Genomic DNA, 25,314 nt, shown 5'->3' with positions numbered 1-25,314 from the left:
TCTTTATCCTCTTGCATAGAGCAAGAGTGTGTCGTGCACCGTTGTGGACCATGTTGGAGAAGGGTGGTGCCCTAGGGATGGCAGAAAGGAAGAAGTAGCCCGGGTTCTAGAATAATTCTGGGAAGCAGAATAACCATGTTATTATGGATTCTCTGCATCTCTATATTAATGCATGAGAGAGAAATAAACTTCTGTTCCATTTAAGCCATGCTTACTTGAGGTGTCCGTTTCATATAACTAAAGCAGTATCCAGTTAACTAATTTAATAAAACTGTAATCCTGTATCTTAGAGATAAACCATGGGTGTATACTTCCTTGCTGAATTATTCTATTAGTTTGTGTATAGATGCAATTATTGGCTATGAACATGGGACTTAGAGACAACCAGAATTTGAATCTGAGCTCTGCTGTTTCCTAATGAGGTAGTCTTGGGAAAGTTTTTAAAATCTCTGAATTTCAGTGTTATCATCTGTAAAATGGGTATAATAACCTCTACTTCACAGATGTGTTATTAGGATTAAATAATCATATATACAAAAACCACACATACATTTTTATATTTATTTATATTAACAGTTCCTAAATTATAGTAAGTCTCAACCTAATATTTTCATTCATTTATATATTCAGCAAATTTATTATAATTATTTTATAAAAGTGATATCATACTATGCATACTTTTTGTACCTTGCTTTTTCACATAATGCATTATGAACTTCCTAATTAATAAATATGATAATTTAATAGAATTGTTAAAGACTGCATAGTATTCAATCGTGTGGATATGCTATAATTTATTTAGCCATTCTCTTTTTTGTTGGACATTTAGTTATTTCCAATTTTTGGCTATTACAGTTGATGTTGCATTATCTATCCTCATTCATTCAGTAAATGTTTATTGAATACCTACTGTGTGCCAAGTAATGCTCACATAAGTGACCAAAAGAGACAAAGGTCATTACCCTTCAGGGAATTTGAATCCTAGCAGGGGGAGAGAGCAACGAACAGTAAACATAATAAGTAAGAAAAATATTTGTGTTAGAAGATAGTAACTGCTCTGGTAAAGACAAAAAAATATACTGAGCAGGATATGAAGGTCATGAGTGCTGGTGGGGAGGTATAGGGTTGCATTTTTATGTAGAATGATGCTGTTAGGCCTCTTTGGGAAGGTAAAATGTGAGTGAAGATTGGAAGGAGCTGATGGAGGAAAGCCCGCGGATTCTTGAAGGAAAGGCATTTGAGGCCAAGGGAACAACGGGTGTGGAGGCCCAGTGACAGCAGCGCTGGGCCTTGTTGAGGAGCAGGGAAGAGGTCAGTGTGGCCTGAGTGGCCAGAACAAGGGTGAGAGGGGGGGCTGAGGTCAGAGGGTATAGAGGGCAGATGAGGCGTGGACATGGCTAGCCTCGTAGGTTCCTAGTAATGCTTTTGGCCTTATTTATTTATTTTTTCAGTAGCTACATCTTTGTATGCTTTTTTTTTTCTTTGTACCCTTCTTATTTATGGCCTTTGGATACATTTTTACACATGGAAATTCAAAGATATGCAAAAATTTGAGGCCTTGATTAAGTAAAAAATTTCAAGGGAAAATATTAGACATTTTTGGCTTTGTAGTGAAATCTTTGCCCACACACTTAATTATTTCTTTTGGATAAATTCTTAGACATGGAAATGCTGGCTGAAAGATATGCAAAATGTTGTGCCTTTGAGTGAGTACAAGTTTTAAGAGAATAAATTATATGTTTCTCATAGACAAAGGCCATGTCTTATAACTTTCTTTCCTTTTTTTTTAAAGATTTTATTTATTTATTTATTTATTTATTTATTTATTTATTTATTTTAAGATTTATTTATTTATTTGACAGAGAGAGAGATCACAAGTAGGCAGAGCAGCAGGCAGAGAGAGGGGGAAACGATGCTCCCTGCTGAGAGCAGAGAGCCCAGTGCAGGGCTCTGAGATCGTGACCTGAGCCGAGCTGACCATCTTATAACTTTCTTAACTCTTCCTTGAATCTTCCAGCTCAGCTCACACAGTGAACTCCCTGGTTGAAGGGGTGAGCATCACTCTATGCTCAGTCTTAAATGTTACATGCCCTTTGGAGTGGAGAATGAATATTTTCCTTTTCAGGAACTGTGAGTAATTTCCTGACCAAGAGGTCCCTGCTTTCCTTAGGCTTACGTTACTGGGAAGAGGTAGACAATGAATAATAAGAAAGGTAGTTTCAGGTGACTTCAGATAAATTTGAAGAGAACAGGACCACGTAATAGAGTGGCCTCATTCTAAGGCTGTGACCATGTGAAGAGAGATGATGAGAGAATTTTAGCTTCACTGAGTATGTGCATTCTTCCCATTGTCTGGGTGTGGAGGGAGGCTGGAACTCTGTCCTTGTCTTTTGTTTTGGCTTCATCCTGTAGTGGCGCAGCACAGAATTGGGTTAGCAGTAGTGGTCCTTGATCAAACTCAGCCTCGGAATCAAGGGGGTACAAGATGTGGAAACCCCCAATTGTCCATTCACTGGTGAATGGAAAAAACAGAATGGTATCTCTCCAGACAGTAGATAAAAAGGAGCGAAGTACTGATATATGCTACCACGGGTGAAGCTCAAAGATGTGATGCTAGGTGAAAAAGTCAGGCTCAAAGACCACATATTGTATGATTACATTTATATGGAAGGTCTAGAAAAGGCAGATCTATAGCTATAAAAAGTAGATTAGTGGTATGGTTTGCCTGCAGTTAGATGTGGGAACAGGGAGTGACTATAGATGCGCCCCAGAGACCTTTTTGGGGTGAAGGAAGTGACCTAAAGATTTAATTGTGGTGATGGTTGCACAACTCTGTATTGACTAAAAATCATTGAATTGTACATTTAAAATAAGTGGATTTTGTAAATTATATGTCAGTAATAGAGAAGTAGAGCTACTCTTCATGGATACTTAGATGTTTATTGTAAGTTTTTCACTAGGTGAGTATATGGCCTTGTGACTCTGGATTTGGCTCAAGAATGAGGAGAGACCTGTTTGTTTGTCCTAATATTTCCGACTAAGAAAATAAAGTGTGTGTGCATAGACTTGGAAGTTTTAAGTAGGTAAGGATTGTGATAGAAAAAGAAAGGAACTTCTTGGATGTAACAAGATCCTACCTTGTGTAGACAGTGTCAGCAGCAGCGGTCACCCTGTTAAGGATTCTGGGAGCTAAGGAAAGCTCTGTTCAAATGTGCCATATCTGCTACCGCGGGCCACCTCACTTCCGTGGCTGAATCCACTGGGAAGGTGAGCTTTTCTTGTGGGGTGACATGTATAGCCTCTTTTGCACCAAAGTGTAATCCATTTCACAGGTTGCAAGCATGCTGTATTGTCTACTTCCATCTTCACAGAGATTGTTTAAAAAAAAAAAAAGTTACTTAGGGTGTGCCAAATTAGAAGAATAGTACAGATTACAGTGGGAAGATAAGGTGAATATTCTGAGTTATCTACAGGGAGGAAATATAACCACTTGGAGATAATGTCTTCATTTCTGTCTCAGAGACCAAAAAAGAACTCACAAAGGGAGTTCTTTCTTAAATCTTTTGCTCAGGGTCCCTTTAGTTCTTACCTGATTACTACCTCGACTTTCTACTGCTCACTCCCGTGTCTGGTCTACAATGCTCCATTCTACCCATTTCCTCTCCTTAGAGCATAGCTCTAATTGTGACTCTCCAGGGTCTAGATAAACTACAGAGTTTTTGTCAGGCCCTCCAAATATCAGCCCTTCCATGTGTCACAGCACATGTGCTCCCATCTTCCTGGAATACTTTGTGACTCTTCCTCCGGGGCTTTGCTTTCCCATTTTGGGGGCTTTGTTCATGCCATTTTCCCTCTGTGGGATAACCTCAGCAGTGCTTGCCTGTTGAAATTTGTTGTGGTCTCTCAAAGCCCAACTCAGGTGCTCCATGCCTATGTGAAGCCTCTTGGGATTCTCCCAAACCTGTTGTGATTTTGCCAGTCTCTTACTTTGGACTCTCTTCCATTGTCTTCCATGGTTGTATTCTCTTCTGGTGGTTGGCATACTTGGGTTAATTTCTTAGTGTGTAAACTCTGTAAGGGCAGGGACTGGGGCTCCCCATCTTTGTCACCTTGCATATAGTTGATGCCTAGAGTATAATTTTCCAGATTGAATGGATTGTATAACTCAATTGCCACTCGGATTTTCTTCCCATAAATCAACTTTCAACCACTTTACACTCTCTTCACATTTTTCTCTCTATGAGTACCTAAAACTGGATGTTTCAACAATTTTAACTTACTGCTGTTGTGCCCCTCATCTTGGGCTTTGACACACGTTTTTTTTTTTTCCGGGCCAGGGTTGTGCATTTGTGTCTTGGCAGCTTGAGAGCTATGACTGTGAATAATGAGTCAATTATCATCCAGCCTCGGGGAAAGCACAATTATTCCTGACTGGCCAGGCTGAGGTAATCCTCTCCTCCCTGTGCCCTTTCAAATGAAGAACATAAAACAGTTGGAATTCAGAACACTGCGAAGGGAATTTAGACAAAACATTTGTCTGCTGAATTTAGCTTCTTTGGGTTTATTCTGATTTATGATTGATTGGTTTTTAAATTGCTTATTTAATCCTAACGACTATCGCTCCAGGGGAGGCCGGATACCAAGGAGCATGTGATCAAGAAGCAGTGGAGTGAAGTAGTTTGGCTGGACAAATCAAGAGCAAATATTATTTTCCAGAGAAACATTGCTCTAGGCTAGGAATATAATGTGAAAATCACCCCCTGACTTTCAAAGTACCCAACCTTGTTATAAGCATGATTGCTTAGCCCCTATTCTCTTTGCAGAAGGCTTTTTGCAAATATCCAGTGTTACATAGAATTTCCCCCCAAGAATTTTTCTTTCCTTCTAGCCACATGGTCAATATCTCTTCATGACTGAGAACATGCTCTTGATTTATATTGCCACTGACCCTGGTGCAGAAGTAAAGACACTCGAGGTTGTTGTCAGGATTTGGTCATGAATTCTGATAATGGTTGTGTTGATTTGTGAAAACTCTCCTGCCAGTGCAGTGATGTTTCTCCGCACCTGGGGTCTAGTCTAATCTGACTTTTGTATGGATGGATTTGAATTTTTAAAACTTTTTTTTTTTTTTCTTTCAAAATGGAGTTCTCTGAAAGCGGTCACGTTCATCCGGAAGCTATACAATCAATATGTGATCAGTGTTTAATTTATTGAGGCATCTGTGGTTTCGACCTTTTCAAGAAGTGAAATCTTTTTCCTTGGCCTGAAATTAGACACGGTGGGTCTAGTTGGTGGCCTTGAAAGGGAGATCTGTTGGAAGCTTGTCTGTTTGGTATCAAAAGAAAATTGAAATTCCATTGCTTCAGAATAATGCAACCTTTAGGAGAGGAAAAAACAAAACAAAACAAAACAACAAAAAGCCTTTGTTTCATCTGTATTGAAGTTTTGACTCAGAAATACCCAAAGAAACTCTCTTTCAGGTCTCGGTAACCTACTTGTGCTCTGAAATATTGCTGCTAGATTTCTAAAGTGCATTATGTGTGACACTTATTTCAAAGCAAGGAACATTAGGGATAAGATGAAAGGGGGAAAAGGGCTCAATGGAACACAGAAACAGAAGGAGATGAGACGGACACTTGGGTGGCACGTTTGGAATGCCACCAGGATAACTCCAGGAGGCAGCAGCTGGCTCTCTGATCAGGCTTTAGGCCACTTTGGATTCTGGGCTGTGCCAACATCTGCCATTTTGACATTATCATATTGAAAAAAAGAACTTTTTTTCCTATTTTATTTTGCCAAGAGATTTATATTTTTCTGCTTTTTCAAAAAAATGATAAAAGCCTTTATGAGACGCTCTTCTGGGTCTTTGGAGTGATCGAGTATGTATTCTTGTGAAACGATTTTCAAGGTTCAGGAAGGAGGCCTCAACTATAGGTTCTGTCAGAGAGAGAACACATTCTTTTCTGAATCTTGTGGTATTTTTTAAATGAAAGCTTTATGTTTACGAAATAAAGTTTGAAAGGATGAGCCAAATATTTTGTTAGATCTGAGACCCCAACAATAGTCCAACATCGGCATCAGAACCTGGGACTTTGTGATACATTGCTTTTTATTTTGAAGGAGTTTCATCGGGTTATCTGTCAAATAACCTGCGTGTTTTATTGGAAATGGCAGAGGTGTACATTGAGTGATTATGAGAATAAATAGAGCTTGTTCTTACAGAGCATCTGTTCTTCCCAGACATTGCTGTGCTTTTCAAGTTCTTAAGTCAATAGACTATTACGACAGTGTGCTGGGACATAGTGTTTTCTTAGTCAATACTAGATTGAGGTTGTGCTAGACGGAAAGGATAAGCAGGGAGAAGGGAAACTCTTCCACCTCCTACGAGAACAGTGCGCTGAGGAAGAATGACAGGTAGTCACGGGAAGTCTTCTTGCCTCTAACTTTGATGGAGTTTGAGGAACTCGTCCTGCTTCTACCCTTATCTCCCTCCACCCTGCTACCATCGCTTATCTTGGCCCTAGGACTGATGTAGGATCCCTCTGTGGCTGTAAAAGAAGTAGTCCGGGAGGAGAAGTCCCATGACCATCTCTACCTCACTTCTCTGGTCTTTTGTAGTACCTCAAGCATGCAGCCTATGGATTTTGAAGAACATTTTTTGTTGTCGATTATTCTAGCAGTATTCTCGGCAACCCACCCACTACCTCACTCACTCTCCCCCTTCCTACCCCTCTGTCCGCCGCTGCCCCCTGCCAAGACTAGTGCTTTACATTAGAGTTTCTACTGTGCCAGTGGAAAGCATTAGGAGTCACAGATGTTGGTGCCCGAGTCAGTAGGGAGAGCTGGCCTGAACTTGTGTTATTTCTTAATCCTTTTTAAAGAGAAAGTGGTGCAGTTAGTATTTGCATTTTCCCTCACTGGCTTATAGACCAGGTTACCTTACCTCTGTGCTCCAACAGTATCTCTGTGTCCATGTCCTATAGATACTCCCGCATGTCTTAACTCAGCCGGTGATGGGGTAGAAGGAAGCAAACAAAGGACTCTGGAGTTGCACCAGGCTGTGAACAAGAATCTCACTGACTCTGAAGCCGTGCAATTAACAGCTCAAGAGAAATAAGCATGGCCACTGGATGGGGTTAGGCTGTCTTGTAACCCCTTTAGTTAGATACCTGCCTACAAAGCTCACAGATCAGACAGTCCTTGTGACCCTGGAGCTTTTTCATGGTGGAGTACCATAAGGAGATGGAACAGGGTTCTCCAATCTGCCTGTTGCTTGATTTCTGCCACTTGACCTCTTTTGAATCTCTTTATCACTCTTCTGTTGATCACTACATAGATTCCTGCATTTGCTCTGGTCATTTTGCAGGAAGCCACTTCTGGTTTTGGAATGTACTAGGCACCCTTGGTTCTTCTGGTGCTATTGTAAACTTTTCTTCTTTGTCTCTTTTCCAGGATTTTTTCTTTGTCTTTTTTCTGCTTTATTCTTCTGTTTTCTAAGGACTCTTTGCCTTTATTTGCTATATTACTCTAGTTGGCATAACACTGTGGTTGGGAGTGTGGATTCTGAGTCTAAAGGCCTGACTTCAAATCCCCACTGTGCTATTTGCTAGCCATGTAACTTTTTTTTTTTTTTTTAAGATTTTATTTATTTATTTGACAGAGATCACAGGTAGGCAGAGAGGCAGGCAGAGAGAGAGGAAGGGAAGCAGGCTCCCCGCTGAGCAGAGAGCCCAATGCGGGGCTCGATCCCAGGACCCTGGGATCATGACCTGAGCCGAAGGCAGAGGCTTTAACCCAGGTGCCCCACTAGCCATGTAACTTTGAGTAAGTTACTTGACCTCTCTGTAGGCCTTGGTTTCCTCATCTGTAAAATGGGGATACTAATGGTAACTACCTATAGGGTTGTTGGGGGCTTTAAATGAGATATATGAGTGCTCATAAAAGAGTATCTGACACTCAATAAATGTTAACCCTAATTATTAATTCTAATGTAGGAAGCAGCATTATCTCAGTGTGATTTTTAGCAGATATTTACCTATTGCTGTGATATCTCTCCCACATTTTAGCCTACATTTGCAGCTACCTCTGGGACATTTCCCTCACAATTTCTACTGGCACTTCAAATGAACATGATCAAAGCTTCATTATCTCTCATCCGAATTTATCCCCCACATTTCTGTTAATGGCATCATGTTATCATAATTTTCTCAATCTCTTAATTTAGGATTAATCTTAGACTTTCTTTATCCTAAGAAGATAATCATGAATATGCATAGATTTAGTACAAAAGTATTAATTGTTTATAGTTTTAAATAGTCAAGGATGGTCAAACATTGCTTTTTAGAAGTATATGGATCCACAGATAAAATACGAGAAAAATAGCCATTGAAAAAAATTGTTATAGCTTTTCTGTTTTGTAGAATTATTTCTAATTTTAATTTTTTCTCTTAAAAACTTTCTAAAATCACCCATACATTGCTTCCATATAAGGAAAACCTCCCTTCAAATTTAGGGAAAAAATGAGATAATTAATGCCTAAGAGTTTTTCAAATACCGTACTTCATTGACCTTTTAACAATGGCTGAGAACCGTGCTGGGTATTATAGTAAGCACTTAGTATTTGTTGAAAAGTGAATGAAATAGTGTTATCTTTCTATGCATTTTTAGAAAAAATTTTATAAAGTTTAGAGTGCTCAGTATCAAGCATTCTGCTTGTAGATTTTAAAGAGCATTTGTTGTTGTTATTGTTTGGGAGAAAGATTCAGGAAATGCAAAATAAGCAAGACTGGGTGTGGTGTATATTTTCTAATGTGTAACTTATCATTTCAGAGGATAATGTGACCAAACGAGGAGCATTTGGAACTGATTCTTCAGAAAACATATTTCCTTCAGTAAAATTTGCTCATGAAAATGAACCAAATGATCATCATCTTAGAAACAAAGCCGTCTTTCTTCATACTTCATCACAATGTTCAGAAGACGAACAGGTAATGTCATAGCACATTTATAGAAACAGGAAAAAGAGCATTCTTTATGAATTAAAAAGAGAAAGAAACTGTAAAAACATAAGAAACATTGGACAGTTATTGGATCAGTAACTCAGATTCTTAATTCTGGAAGGAGTGCCATTGGGAAACTTTATTAAGAATCATTATTATATTTCTTTTTCCTTTTTAAAAAAGATTTATTTATTTATTTATTCGAGAGAGTGTGTAAGTGTGAGAGTTGGGGGAGGGGCAGAGGGAGAGAATCTCATGCAGGCTCCCTACAAAGTGCAGAGCCCAATGTGGAGCCCAGTCCCAGGACCCATGAGATCATGACCTGAGCTGAAACCAAGAGTTGGACACTTAACTGGCTGAGCCACCCAGGCACCCCCAAAAATCATCATTACATTTTATGATTTCAGCAGCCAGTATTTATGAGGGTAACTTGGTTAGCCCCAAGTTTTAAGTTTCTTTAAGGAACTGCCATCTAAAAATTCTTGTAATTATTTACATATTTTAGCTTGTCCTCTATTTGGGACAAAAGAATTCCTTTTTATAATTCTCTGTGTGAAATGGGAGTTTCTATTATCTGCTCTGGATTCATCTCTTAAAGTAAAATCTGTTATCTTATTTTTTCCAAGATTTAGTCATTAAATATTGGATGCTCTCTTCCTAATCTTTCAGACTTAATAGACAATATTTATATTCTCCTTAGCTATGGTTTTTTTTAACTCTCAAGGAACCCTAGTGGAAGCTGTTGTACTTTTTACAACATTTGAGTTTCTACTTTCTTTTTTTCTTTTTTTAAGATTTTATTTATATTTGATAGAAGACACAGCGAGAGAGGGAACACAAGCAGGGAGAGTGGGAGAGGGGGAAGCAGGCTTCCTGCTGAGCAGGGAGCCCAATGTGGGGCTCGATCCCAGGACCCTGGGATCATGACCTGAGCTGAAGGCAGACGCTTAAGGACTGAGCCATCCAGGTGCCCCAGTTTCTACTTTCTAGCTCATCATGTCTTCCTGTGTTATCTTGGACAAAATTGTATGTGAAATGTGGTTTCATATGAGGGAACAAAAGTCTCTGTGTTAAAAAAGTGTTTCTGTATGGCAGAGGCCTACAGTTTTTTAATTCCAGAACTTACATCCAATGAGATGGTTATGGGACCAGAACTTTTTCTTTTTTTAAAAGATTTTATTTATTTATTTGACAGAGAGAGCGAGCACAAGTAGGGGGAGCAGTAGAGAGAGAGGGAGAGCAGGCTTTCAGCTGAGCAGGGAGCCTGATGCAGGGCTCGATCCCAGGACCTCAGGACCATGACCTGAGCCAAAGGCAGATGTTTAACCAACTGAGCCACCCAGGTGTTGTCAGAACATTTTTTTTCCCCTAGAGGATTCACTTTATACTGGCTATCGCTGGCAGTTGGAATGGCATTTTCTGTTGAGTCTTTAACCAGCATGTGGAGAGGCAATGAATTGTTCAATGATATTGTTTCCCAATAACTTGAAAATGTTGTATGAGCATTCTTTGGTTTGTCCTTGAGAGGTTCATTGGGGTGGGATGGGAGGTGGGGTAATGAGGTGGGGAGTGTTCCTATTTTACACATGAGAAAACTGAGGTTAAGTAATTTACTCTAGGTTATTCTGTGGATGAGTCTAGAGGCACAAGTAGAAGTCAGACCTCCTGAAAACTATTCCCTGACCACTACTATGCTTTAGTGGATCTGGTCCATCATGCATAGCTAATTAACAAAAACCGGAAGGGGAGTTTTATTGCCTGAAGGGCTACAAGATCAGCTCCTTTATTTTTGGTTGTTTCATTTTCTCATCAAGATGTCCTCACTGGTTTTTTTTTTCAGATAGTGATAGATGAAGGCCAAAAAGTTGGCAGTTGCTTTCAAGGTGATCTGAATCGGGCTGGAAAGGTGAAGGTAAGGGATGATTCAGTTTTCTTCCATGGCAAAGAATACAAAAAATTGAAAACAAAACAAAAAATCCCAAAGGACCCATTTGCTATCTCTCATACAAAATTGGAAAATTTAGCAGATTTTGTCTCTCTCTCTCTCATATATATATATATATATGAGAATATGATTTTTAATTGGTGTTTAAATATCTTAAACTATGCTTGGTTGGCTGGGTTCCAGATCTTTCTTCCTCAAAGCTTAGCAAATGGAATGGGTTCTTTAGTACAGAAACATGACTCCAGTCACCCTGAACATACACCATCAAGAGAAATGACAATCTAGCAGTTTTGGCACTAAAACCATCGTGGGGAAGATAAATTTTTGCTGTCACTTGGATGCCAGGAGAGAACTGCAGTTATGTACGTGCGAGCAATGGAAGCTACCATTTGTAATTCATATGTAGGAGCCATGGTCTGGGGTGTAGAGCTAGGGAAGAAAGACCTAGGCTGTGTTTTGAATTCCACTTAGGAGATCTAAATTTGTAATTTTATGGTATTTTGTGATGAACATGTTTTAGGTCATGAGCATAAAAGGCATTTCGACCTTACGCCTTTACTCTGCTAGGTCTCCTTTGTGCCGGTGGTGAAATCATTTTCTTATTTACACTCTTTGATATTCACCTGAGATGAATTAGTTCGTGTCTGAAATGTTACCATTTTGTTAATATGAAATGTCTCATTGTCAGCTTGCTGTGGAAAGCAGTATTCCACATGGAATAGTCTTTCATTGATATTTGCTGCTATTGTGGCTGTAAAGGTCATTTGCTCTGCTTTTTACCTTTGAAGTAATTTTCAGTTTTATTTGCTCGAAAGAGAGAACACTTGATTTTTGGCCCCGCTCACCTCTTTTGTGATTTACCTGGGGCAGGATGATTTTTGTTTCGAATGAACCTTTCTCTTTTGCTTTCTTTAGTTTCTTCTGACTCTGTAGAGTGAAAAGCCCATTATGGTAATAGCCAGACCCACCACCATCGTTTGCTTGAGAAGCAAAAGCAATAAAACGAAAACAAAAAGCAGAGACTGTTTTGGACTGTCTCGGCGGTGGTATATATCCTGGGAGAGAATCTGGGAACAAAGTCCCTTTTCAAAAACTCCTCAGACTGTTCTTTCCCTTTCAGTGTAGAGATCTTACTATGGTGCCTACAAAATCCAGGCCAACTTCCAAATTTACTGCTTCTTTCAGATGTCTCTGGGAAAACACAGTGAATGCAAAGACCTTTAGCTGGGACTCAAAAGTTAATGAGAAAAGTGGATTCAGTTGCTCACTTTGAATGCTGTGGAAGTGGATTCATTGATTCTTAATTGCACTTTTTCATTAGGTCTAATATACATAACAATGATGTTAATCCTTTTCTAGGTAGACAATTTCCTAAATTTAGAAGATTTGGACGTCGATGAAGAGACTCAGCCCCAAATGAGTAAGGGTATGCTTTCTGTTTCCTCTCTATACTGCTTGACCTCTTTCCAGAAACTACAAGACTTTTAGACAGCTTTTTCTTTTTTCTTTTTGGCAAGCCCTACTTGCGTCTTCCCTGACTTAGGGAAAACTACAGTCCTGCGATTTCTTTTTCAGTAACAAAGATTTCAGCTGAAAGGTCAAAGCCTGATGAAGGTTGTGAAGTCTTTGGTCTAAAATGAAATAAAGGTGCCCCCCCCACATGCCTCCACATGGTTGAATTTTGGATAATTTTCTCAAGGAGCGCCATTTGAGTCATACTCTTATATCTTAGAAGTGCCATGTAAATTGAGTCATTTTTGAGTGATAGCATCATATAGCAATTGATCATAAAAATAGCAGAATTCATCATAAAATAAAAAATAAAATCAAAATCTTGACTTTCGTAAGTATTCATTAAATAGATAAGCCAAACACTAAAGACTAAAGACATGTTGTAAATGTTTCTTCGGGGCATTTTTTCCAGTTGAGTTGGGCTGGGAGAGGCTTAATGCCAGTCCAATGATGTTTATGCAGATGAGGCCTTTTTCCTTTCCTGCTTGACATTACTGTGTAAACATAGGTATCCTTTGTTGCTCAAAAGACCTTTGAAATATGTTCAAAATTAGAGTTGTTTATTTTGAAAATTCTCATTCCTAATTTAATATGCAAGAATATCTCAAAGTTGATATTGAATATTAGGGAAGGGGCTATTTTCCTTGGGGGTTTGGTTGCTGGTGTTGAATTGTTGGTTATAGGCTTTAGGTAATCATAAACATGGGTGCTGGTGTTGATGATTGGGGAAGGTGGTTTGTTTATAATCACACAGAAGTGACAGTGCTGGGTGGTGGTGGTTCGGGGATGGCTCTGGCTTCTCTGGTTGCCCATATTTGAGAGGCTTTCGAGATTGGAAGCAGTTAACATTTTTATTCGGCTTCCAAACATCACATTACTCCATTGAAGGTATTGTTTCTTCTGCCCTCTATTAACCACTAGACTTTGCGCGGAATTTTTCCTTACTTAACTTGGTTCAAGTGAGATCAGAGATCTAAAGGAATCACAAGCTCCAGGGAGAGGTTCTCTTAACTATAAAACCCCAGGCAGCTCTCAATTTCTCTATGTGAGCATCTTAGGGGGTCTGATTGGATCAGAAGGGATAGCTAAGGACTTATCAGGAAGCTGGGTTTGCAGAGCAAGCACACTATTTGGGGGGGGAACAGGAGATGTTGAAAATGCAGATTCCTGGGTCCTGTTCCTAAGAGAGAGTCTAATTCAGAAGGTGTTTGGTGACAGCATTTTTTGCCACTACCCCATGGGATTCTGATATAGCTGTCTGTGTCCAAGGAAGACACTTGGAGACAAATGGTTCCGGTCTGCATGTAGTACATTTGCAATATAAGTTTAATTTTATAGGAAGGCACCAAAGTGTACAGGTTAGGTATTTTTTCATGGCTTACATTTCTTGCTTCCTGGCATTAATGAGAAAATCTGTATACGGGCATAAACCTACATAGGCAACAAATCTGATTATGGTTATATTAGTCTTTCAGGTTAGCCTTTTTACCTTTTTCATTATTTCCACATTGTTTTTTTTTTTAAATATTTTTCAAGCTGTGTGTTTTTTTTTGTTTGTTTTGTTTTGTTTTGTTTTATTACCAGATCTATTTAGTAGCATAAAAACCTCTCACTACTACGATTTTCACAGCAATCAGATAACAGGCAGTGTTGCAGTGGTGTTGTATAAGAGGTTGCTGAGGCTGAACCAGGTCTCTGTAGAGAGAATGAGCTAGTCAAGCCCATCCCACGTGTAAAATAATGTGGAGAGGCCAGGCTGAAAAGCAACCCAGGCTTCAGTGATCTATTCCAATTACTGAAAAGACCACCAGGGCTTCACAATTTTTATAATGCAAGATCTAGGTCATTTGAAAGGGAAAAAAAATTAGTTTGTGCCAAGGTAGATTTTAGTTTGGGCCTAATTTGTATTACACTTTAGGAATGTGAGCAGACGGCAGATATTTATATCAGATGGGGAAATGTGACATTTTAAATAGGCAAGTTGCTTGTATAATTTTGGCAGCCGAGAGGTTTACTGATTAGATCCTGTTGTTATTGTTTAAGCAACAGATTTGCCCAGGGCAACGTGGAAGAGAGCTGGGTATTGTTTTTCTATCAGTGAATTTATTTGTTCCCTGTATTTGCTTTCATAAATATTCCCCAAGATTCAGGAGCATGATTCTTTCACAGGATTTGGCTTATCATTTGGGCGGCCCAGGCAGAGACGGTTTTTCAGAAGAGCCAAGGCAGTGCAACTGAATCGAGCAGTTGTTTGAGGGTAGCATTTACCAGGGAGTTTGGTGCCCTATGTTTATTTGACATCGAGTTAACCACATTTTCCTCCTTTGAATTCAAGGTCGGGTAGTTAACCTCATGGTTACTGTCATGCCCCAGACTGTTATCCAGAAAAATGATTATTTGGAATAGGTGTTGGTTATTATGCTGAGGCGTTAGAGCAGGAATAATCTTCTGGACATCTTTATTTATTTTTCCCCTTGTTCAACCGAGCAGGTGCCCTGGCTGAGTGCAGTTGACTGGAGATGGTCTTTTGAGGTCTTATTCTAGAATCATCTTGTCTTATATAGGTCTCTCTCTTTTTTTGTTTTCCAAGATTTTATTTATTTACTTACCAGAGAGATAGAGAGATCACAAGTAGGCAGAGAGGTAGACAGAGAGAGGGAGAAACAGGCTCCCGCTTAGCAGAGAGCCCGATGCGGGGCTCGATCCCAGGACCCTGAGATCATGACCTGAGTTGAAGGCAGAGGCCTAACCCACTGAGCCACCCAGGCGCCCCTTATACAGGTCACTTGACTGGTGGTGGGTGTGCTTACGCTGTGGCCGATTGTGTTGGGTGAGAACAGGCAACTCAGCCCTGTGCAAAGGCTGGCAACCTTATTTGATTTTCATTTTCAAGCTGTCTGGTACTCCCGATTCTAACGAAGTCACCAGCCACCTCTTTTTTAAAAAAATTCTTTCCTTATTTGCAACTTCGAGCAGCTTTTGCTGCCAGTGAATGGCCTGGAACTGTTATTTGGCAGACCTGGAACAACAATGACCGGGGCCTGGAATCTAATGAAGAATAAGCAGATCCGGCTTCTGTCCTCATTGAATTCATTAACCAGACATTAACCAGATAATCACTAATACAGGATTCTAAATTGTTCTGGGTCTCATGAGAATATATGGCAGGGGAACTTAAATTTGTAGGATCGGAGAATGCTGAGAGCCTGCGATCTAAAGGATGAGTTGCTGAAGGTCCTGAGCTCAGAAAGACATATTTCAGCCAACTTGTAATTTAGGTATTTTGTTTATTTTATACTTAGTACTGTTAAAAATCATTCTTTCAGGGATGCCTGGGTGGCTTAGTCTGTTAAGAATCCGACTCTTGATTTCAGCTCAGGTCTTGATCTCAGGGTTTTGAGTTTAAGCCCCATGTTGGGATCCATGTTGGGTGTGGAGTCTACTTAAAAAAAAAAAAAAAAAAAAAAAAAAAAATCATTCTTTCATTGCCCAGAAGATCACTGAAAACATTGAGAGAGAAAAAAAATCCTTCCTTCCAAATTCTCTTTTATCCCTCTTCCTCCATTTTTTTTTCCTGTTCCTCCAATTTTTTTATGTGCAAATTTCTCTATGAAGGCCCAGCTTGAAAGTCATATCAAGTACAAGGGCAAACCTGTTGCGTGATCCTCACAATTATACAAGGAAACTTTAACTCCATTCCTGAGAAGAGCACAGAACTGGGAAGATAATTCTGCCCTTTCCAAATCCTCTGTCTGTTTCTCCCCAAGGGAAATGTAAGACTTTATCTATGTAGAGAAATTGAGAAAAGAAACTATGTATTTATGGATCAGCCTCTTTGTTTCTTCTTTTAGGTTCATGCTCTTTGGAAGATGTATGTCTTCTCCTCTGTGTCTGTGCCATCTTTCTTTTTTTTTTTTTTTTAAGAATTTATTTATTTATTTGAGAGACAGAGATAAGCAGAGAGGCAGGCAGAGAGAGAGGAGAAAGCAGGCTCCCTGCTGAGCAGAGAGCCCTATGTGGGGCTCTATCCCAGGATCCTGGGATCATGACCTGAGCTGAAGGCAGAGGCTTAACCCGCTGAGCCACCCAGGCGCCCCCTGTGCCATCTTTCTTATAGTAGACACACCTCAGGTGGGCCCCATGCCTCCCTTATTCAGTGGTTTTCAACCTTAGAGACACAGTAGAATCACTTAAAAAAAAATTAGATACCTAGGTCCTGCCTTTGCAGATTCTTTTTCAGTAGTCTGATAGCTAAAGCTTCTCAGGTCATTCTCCTATGCAGCCGAGGCTGGGAACCATCTCTAGGCAGACATCTGGAGGCATTACTCTCTGAAGCCCAACTTGAAGAGCTCTAGTGAAGCTCTTTTTATACCTGGATGGATCCATGTCAGCTGTGTGGACTTCCTGTTAAATGGGATCCCAAGGTCTAGACTTACAGGAAAGGTTGATACATAAGAAGCCCAAATGTGACTGCTGGACAAGCTCTGTTTTCAGATTCACTCTATTAGTTGTAAAGCTCATGTTTTAATCTTCATCTATCTGACTTCGGTGTTTATTCCTCTTTCGTTTCTATACTTGAAGATAGAGGGCTATGATTTATTGTCACTGTCCAATGCCAGCCCCACCCAGTGAAGTAAGTCTTCCTTCATCATCCCTATCTTCTCCTCCTTTTCACTTCCATTTTTATTTATTGTGCATTTTTTTCTCAAAATAGATGTTAATGTGTCCCTTGAAAGCAGTGTATGGTTTATATGTATGCATCTATACACACACATTCTAAAATTTTGTCTTTTATTGGGAGTATTTAGTTCATTTACACTTATTGTAGTTGCTGATACCTTTGGCTTTAAACCTAGTATCTTATACTTTTGTTTTCTATTTGTCCTGCCAGTTTTATGCCTTCCCCTCCCCTCATTTCAGATTAATCAGCTATTATTGTATTATTTCATTGCCCACTATTTTTGCTCAGTTGGGAATTCTAGGTTTGTAATTGTTTTCTTTCAGTATTTTACAGATAAAATTCTGTTCTTTTTGGTGTTAATTGTTGAAAACCAGATGTCTATCTGGTGGTTGTTCCTTTGATGATAATATATTTTTCCTCTCATTTCGCTGCTTTTATAAGTTTCTCTTTTGTTTTTCCAGTAATTTCACTGTGCCTTGGTGTTATTTAATTTAAATTTATTTTGTGTGGGGTTTCTAGAGATTCTTATACATATTGGGAAATTCTCAGCACTTGTCTTTTCATATATTTCTTGTGCCTTGATCTTTTCACCATATCCCATACAGCTATCTTTTATGTTCTTTTCTGCATTTTCCATCCTTTTTAATTTCCTTTCTTGTTTCAGTTAAAATATTTTCTACCATCGGGATGCCTGGGTGGCTCAGTCAATTAACCATCTTACCTTCAGCTCAAGTCATGATCTCAGGGTCCTGAGATGGAAACCCCACATCAGGCTGCCTGGTCAGTTGGGAGTCTGCTTCTCTCTCACTCCATCTGTCCCTCCCCCCAACTTGTATGTACTCTCTCTCAAGTAAATAAATAAAATCTTAAAAAAAAAAAAGTATTTTCTACCATCTGTATTCTAATTTTACTAATTCTTTTTTCAATTGTGTCTTTCTTCTGTTAACAGCCATGAATATTTCAGTTATTTTAGCTTTTTTTTTTTTTTTTTTTGAGAGACAGACTGGGGGCAGGGAGGGGCAGATGGAGAGGGAGAGAATCCTAAGCTGAGTGCAGAGCCCAGTGTGGGGCTTGATCTCTTGATCCTGAGATTGTGACCTGAGCCAAAATCAGGAGTCCAACGTCTAACCCACTGAGCCACCCAGATGCCCCTCAGTTATCTTAGCTTTTAAAAATGATCTAGAATATCTGTTTTGAGAGATTTCAGTTCTGTGGTGAAATTCTCCATTTGTAATGTATTTTGGGGGGAACATATTAGTCAGTTATTTTAAAATTCATGTCTTTTTTTTTTTTTTAAGATTTTATTTATTTAGGGGCGCCTAGGTGGCTCAGTGGGTTAAGCCGCTGCCTTCCACTCAGGTCATGATCTCAGGGACCTCGGATCGAGTCCCGCATCAGGCTCTCTGTTCAGCAGGGAGCCTGCTTCCTTCTCTTTCTCTCTGCCTGCCTCTCTATCTACTGTGATCTCTCTCTGTCAAATAAATAAATAAAATCTTAAAAAAAAATTTATTTATTTATTTGCCTCAGAGAGAGCTAGAGAGAGAACAAGCAAGAGGAACACCAGGCAGAGGGAGAAGCAGGCTCCCCACTGATCAGGGAGCCCAATGCAGGACTTGATCCCAGGACCCTGGGATCATGACCTGAACCAAAGGCAGATGCTTAAATGTTGGAGCCACCCAGGTGTCCCTAAAGTTCATGTCTTATAATGCTAATACCTGGGATCTCCTGTGGGTCTATTTATATTATTCATTTTCTTTTTGATTTCATGTCTTTGTATACATGGTAATTTTTGTTTAAATGCTGAACATAGCATATAAAATATGTAGGGACTGGATGATGTTATCTTTTTCTAGCATAGCTTTTGTTCAACATTTTGCAATTAGCAATTAGAGTAGTAAAAGGTCACCTTCATCCAGTCTGGGGTTGGGCTGATTTAGGACTGGGTTCACGGCCTTGTAGGGGCTGCTCTACTTCTAGTTCTTGCTTACTTCTAGGTTGTGGCCCTTCAAGGTAAATCATAACATCGCCTTCTTGGAGACCCTGAACTCTAATTTTTGTCTTCATAACACTGTGATTTCTGTTGGTAATTCTGCTAAGCTTATCAGCCTCTTAGCTTCTCTCATCTTTATTTTGGCTTCTCAGTTTCTCCTTGCAAATCAGTAAATGCCACGAGTTGAAAAGCATCTTAGACTCTTGGACTCACTTCTCGGTACTTTCCATCTTTCTGCGATCTTGCCGCTCAAGTCCTAGGCTGCCCTGGTAGCTCACCAATGCCTTTATTAATTAATTAATTTATTTATTTTTAAAGATTTTATTTATTTATTTGACAGACAGAGATCACAAGTAGTCAGAGAAGCAGGCAGAGAAGGAGGAGGAAGCAGGCTCCCCACTGAGCAGAGAGCCTGATGCTGGGTCCGATCCCAGGATCCTGGGATCATGACCTGAGTCGGAGGCAGAGCCCTTAACCCACTGAGCCACCCAGGTGCCCCTCACCAATGCCTTTAAATAGTTGATTTTTTGGTAACTTATCTAGCTTTATTATTGTTATTGATTGGAGGGTTAGATGGTATTAGGCAGACCAGCAGACCCCTGGGGATGTGGTCTAGGAACTCCTAGGGAAACCCTGTTTTCCTAGGGAAACTCCTAGGGAAAGCTCTGTGCTCAGCAGGGAGTGTGTTTCTCCCTCTCCCTCTGTCCTACCCCTCACTGGTGCTCTCTCTCTCTCTCTCAAACAAATAGAATCTTAAAAAAATAAAATGAGTGCTATTTTCCATTGAAAATGTTCTTGATGAATTGGTAAAATTATTAATTTTATTAAATCTTGATTCTTGAATACACCTTTTTTACTGTTTTCTGGGCTGAAACCATAGGTATGCACAAAGCACTTCTGGGGCATTCTGACATACTTGGTTGTCTCATGGAAAAACACTTGTGTGATTGTATGGTATGCTGAACTAGTTCTTTTTTGCCCCTTACTTACATGGAATAACATTTTTACTTAAAAGAATGACTGACAGACAAACTATAGTTCTCAGAATGAATGAAGCAAGCCTGTCTCTTCAAGAGAAACACTGGTAATGTTCATTACCTATGATAAATTTGGCAATGGATCAAGTGAAAATTCATTTTTGGAAAACTTGTGTCCAGTACTATGAGCTTGACAGCTTCCCAATATATGATGACTATTCTGATAAAATTGGTGATGTTAACTAATGTGATCCTTATACTGTATAATGAAATGTGTCAACATTTGGAAGATCTACATAAAACAGTGAACCAGTATTTTCCAAATGACCAATTTATGATGTTACAAAATTATGCATAGGAGAAAGATCTATTCAGTGTATAAGATAGACCAATGAATTTTAATGTAATAGTATGAAAAATTCACTGAAATAGTTTCAGATTGCACACTGAAACTATTTTTTAAAACTTTATCATTTGTTAAGATCTGGTATAGCATCAAAGAAAAATATCCACAATTATATAAAAAGACTATCAAAGCACTCCTTTCTTTTCCAACTACATTTCTAGATTTTCTTCATTTACTTCAACTGAAACAGCATATTCCAAAATTGAATGCAGAAGCAAATATAAAACCTAGATTTTTTTCTCCTAAGGCAGACATTTACAAAATTTTTAAAATGTAAAACAGTGTTTCTTCCCCATTATTTTCTTTGTTTTTGAGAAAGAGAGTTTTCATAAAAATATGTATTTTAACATATAATGGTATTATTGTCAGTAATTCAATAAATAAATATTTGCAAATTTGTCAGTTTTAATTTCTAATATGATGATTATTGATTGATATAACCCACATAAACAAAAGCTCTTTGAGTTCCTCAAAAATGTTGAAGGAAAAGAACCAGTGAGATGGACTATCATAGCAAAAAACCATGTGCTGAAGAGGCCTTATTACTAATACAGTTCTTATCTATATTCTTTTTAGTTTTGGGGAGGGCCCAAAATTTCAGAAAATTTTGGCCATTTCTACATGGCAACAAAGGAACAGATTGGTTAATTTTTATAAATATGCCACGCAGATTAAATATTGTTATCCAAATTATGAGATATCAGGTAGATTGCTTACTTTTTAATGTTATATTAGATTATCTGATTATAGCTTTTGACTGTTGATTATTGACTTCATACAGAAATACAAATGGCATAAACACATAGTTTGTAAATGTTGAAATTCTTATCATGTAGTGAGAAAGAAGAGATGGGAGTGTTTTCAACCAGGCTTGCCATCGAACATGAACATTCGCTTCTGAGAGAGGGCTTGACTGTGCAATGCACATCAACCAAAATAATGGTATTTAGTTAAAATGAAAACAAGGCCTTTGGTTGTTTCAGAAACAGCAGTTAATAAGATCGGTTAAGGGGCGCCTGGGTGGCTCAGTGGGTTAAAGCCTCTGCTTTTGGCTCAGATCATGATCCCACCCTGGGATCAAGCCCCGCATCAGGCTCTCTGCTCAGCGGAGAGCCTGCTTCCTCCTCCCTCTCTGCCTACTTGTGATCTCTATCTGTCAAATAACTAAATAAAATCTTTCAAAAAAAATTAAAAAATTTAAAAAATAAGATCAGGTTAAGTTTAATAAAATATTTCAGTTTTGGAGAATTTTACAAAGGACTTCAGACATTCCATTTCCCCTTCCCCCACCAATGAATAGAGTAATTTTTCTCTCTGAGACAATGTGAGTGTATAAATAAATCTATGGGTGATTTTAAAATGGCTGAAATATAAGGTAGCCTTCTTCATAAAGTACATCTTACCAGACTGTCCCTGTACATATTAGTTTCACTCTTTTATAAATCCATCCTCTGTAGGGCTAATGCTGTTCAATTTTACTCTTGATTACTCTCGGATTGATTGTGTGTGTGAAAATCTTACCCCTATAACAGAATTTAGTGTTTGAGGGTAAGGACTCTATATAGACATCTACAGTGTCTTCCTGGTAGGTAACTCTTGGTACTTACTGTTCAGTTTAGAAGGTGAGATGCGGGAATTCATTTCCCATCTCAAGTATCTGTTGAGAATTTGCTATGTGTCAGGTGCTGTGTCAGGCGTCGGTGAATACGCATTTGTGCATTTTGCCTTTACACTGAAGAAACAAACGGCAAGAATTTAAAGTGTAGGGGAAACTGAATCTTGTTGTTTTGAGGGAATTGTTTCCATGGCAGTAAAATCTTTATGAAAGAAACCATTTTTGTTGAAAATCCTCCCTTCTCTGCAAACATATCAGGGAGGCAAAGAGTTTCAGCATAGGAATTAGAGAGTTGTCCTCCTCGCTGCATAATATTGTCAGTCAGATTTTAAATAGCTCTGAAAGCAGAATTGATTTTGATTCACATCTGAACTGATGTTTTGCGCTCTCAGCCGGTCATCTCAGAGGTACCGGTTTTCCCATGAAGAGGTTTTCTCTTCTTGCCTTTGTTGTTGGCAGGTCCCTGACCACGCTTGTATCAGTCCTAGGCAGTTACACCAGGGAGCTCAATGAGGGAGGTGCATTGGAGCTCATGAATAGATATCTTAGAAAGCCAATCTCTCCATCAGCCTTACTGAGTTTAAAAACATTGCTTCTCTGGGTATAAAGTGTTTACGTGTACTTAATACTGACTAACCGTGCTAATGTGCTATAGTAGTGACATTCCTTGGCTCTGAGTTTGGTTGTATAATCTGATAAATTTAAATAATTTATGTAATGAAATTGCTTGTTTAAAAGAAGTTCATGGGGGCGCGCCTGGGTGGCTCAGTGGGTTAAGCCTCTGCCTTCAGTTCAGGTCATGATCTCAGGGTCCTGGGATCGAGATCCGCATCGGGCTTTCTGCTCAGCAGGGAGCCTACTTCCTCCTCTCACTCTGCCTGCCTCTCTGCCTACTTGTGATCTCTGTCTGTCAAATAAATAAATAAAATCTTTAAAAATAAATAAATAAATAAAAATAAAAAGAAGTTCATGGGGACGCCTGGGTGGCTCAGTTGGTTAAGCAACTGCTTTTGGCTCAGGTCCTGATCCTGGAGTTCCGGGATCCAGTCCCGCATCGCCCTCCCTGCTCAGTGGGGCATCTGCTTCTCCCTCTGACCTCTCTCCTCTCAGGTACTCTCTCTCTTTCTCTCTCTCTCAAATAAGTAAATAAAAATAAAATCCTAAAAAAAAAAAAAAAGTTCATCATGTGACATGGTGGGCAGAGTATGGGCTCTGCTGGCAGACTTCCCGGCTCTGACACTTTCTAGCTGTGGCCCCTTGAATGAGGTTACTCTCCTTGCTCAGAGCTCCTTGCCTATGAAACGGGAAGTAATAGCATCCTTGGGAGGATGAGCTCAACTGAAGCCTGTAAAATGTCAGCTCCTATAAGTGTTGACTGTTGTTTTTATTTCTTCTAATTAGGCCATATTTTAAGGTTCCAATAATGAATCGAAGTAGAAGTATCTTCACGATACCCCTACCCACCCACAGGTTCAGTTTCTAGGCTGACGATGTTCTATTGCTGGAGTCCTAAGAATTTTGTAATTAACATGTTTTTGTGCTGGTGTTATCCGCAGTTGTGGGAGACATATTTCAAGTAAGTTTCAGTTTTTGAAAATCAATACCTGCTTAATTATCTCCCTATACATGCTGCCATTGGCAACCGCCAAGGCACGCCTGTTGTTAATTAATCACTTCCACTGAGAACTTAATTAGTGTCTTCATTAGGATCATCATTGAGTAGCAGGCAGCATGGTCCTGAGCCAGCTGCAAGTTCCTGGCTAGCTCCAGCAGCCCTTCTGGTTCTATGAAAGCTCGGATCGACGAGGAGGCCTATTGTGCTTCTATTTGTTTTTATTTTTTGTCCCCCTTAAAGAAAGCTGTGGAAGATCTGATGGTGATGCCCCGTGTTCTGTCACACATGCAAAAATAAGGCAACGGATCCACTTACAGCGGACAGCTCAGAAAACCCAGATTGGTTATTGAATTCTTGTCATGGTGCTAAACAAGCTGGAAACGAGTTGTTTGCGGTATCGAACATCAGACCGTGAATTCAGCATATGACAGAGTACTTCATTTTTCTGCTGAAAGTTAAAGTCCTTTCCTTCTGGCATCACTGTTTTTATATATATATATATGTATATATTTTTATATATTGCCATAGTGTTACAGGATGAATTCAGCACTTCATTTCCTTTCTTTCCATCCCTCGGGAAAATGTGGGAAAATGAGGCAAAGGTAGCATCTTGCCTTATTTTCCTACAGAGGTAGAAATTGGGTTAGGGGTGAGAGGTGTGATCAAGTCAGTCCCTAAACGAGCCTTCTCTCAAACCTTTGGATCGAATGTGACCTTGAGACAGTAAGATAAAATAAATGCACAAATGACTTCTATTTTATGGAAAAGGGAATCTCTTGGGTAAATCCCCAAATGAGGACAGGCATTGTCTCAAACGAACCTACTTTATTTGAGCATTTTTGCTTCATTCTTTTGACTATTGTAGGCTTTTAGGTGATTTAGGTCAATTGTGAACTTGATGAAAGCATCAAGTGAAATATTTTGTATCCAACAGATTTGCTGCTGCTTCCAGGAGAAGTGGAGGAGGACGTCGGCCCGCGTGTCCCTTCGTACATTCCTTCTGCCGCCCAGCCCTTCACCCCTGGGGTAAAGCCAGGGCCTGCTGGGAGAAGAGCCGACAAGCAAACAGAAGAGGTACTCCATAGGGAGTTCAATCAGTTTTGAAATTGCCTTGATTTTGTAACTTGTCCTTTCAGGTGAAATGCTGCTTTATCTTTGTGCTTTTTTATTTTTCTTAGATTTGGAAAAATTTATGTTGCTTAATCTAGTCCCTCTGACTGCCATCTATCTCTAATGTGCAGATTTCTCTTCTTTTTTTTTTAAAGATTTTATTCATTTATTTGACAGAGAGAGAGAGATTACAAGTAGGCCAAGAGGCAGGCGGCAGCGGGGGTGGGGGTGGGAAGCAGGCTCCCCGCCGAACAGAGAGCCCAATGCGGGGCTCGATCCCAGGACCCTGAGATCATGACCTGAGCCGAAGGCAGAGGCTTAACCCACTGAGCCACCCAGGCGCCCCTGCAGATTTCTTTTAAACACGGAGAGCAGTTATGTCTTCTTTATGTGGAAACTATTTTTGTTTCATGATGTAGGCCATGCTGCAGGACAGTGTTATCTGGGGACTATGCAATGGATGC

General features: G+C 39.5%; 1 protein-coding gene across 6 annotated transcripts in view; it reads left to right on the top strand.

Annotated features, from left to right (window-relative positions):
* The window catches only part of IFTAP (intraflagellar transport associated protein), a 72,778-nt gene that overhangs the window by 32,797 nt on the left and 14,667 nt on the right, over positions 1 to 25,314 (top strand). For 3 of the 6 annotated variants that reach the window (XM_080816810.1, XM_080816808.1, XM_080816811.1), the window contains exons 3-6: positions 8,830 to 8,987; positions 10,840 to 10,911; positions 12,304 to 12,370; positions 24,675 to 24,814. In XM_080816810.1, coding sequence (XP_080672936.1) covers positions 8,830 to 8,987; positions 10,840 to 10,911; positions 12,304 to 12,370; positions 24,675 to 24,814 — 437 coding nt within the window. Of the gene's footprint in view, positions 1 to 8,829; positions 8,988 to 10,839; positions 10,912 to 12,303; positions 12,371 to 23,144; positions 23,236 to 24,674; positions 24,815 to 25,314 lie in introns of all 6 variants that reach the window. The other 3 variants (XM_080816812.1, XM_080816813.1, XM_080816809.1) reach the window with 3 other exon arrangements.

This window comes from Martes martes (assembly GCF_963455335.1).
Source record: "Martes martes genome assembly, chromosome: 10".
Classification (NCBI taxonomy): domain Eukaryota; kingdom Metazoa; phylum Chordata; class Mammalia; order Carnivora; family Mustelidae; genus Martes; species Martes martes.
Note: the sequence above shows the minus strand (reverse complement) of the source record. Positions and strands in the feature narration are given on the sequence as shown.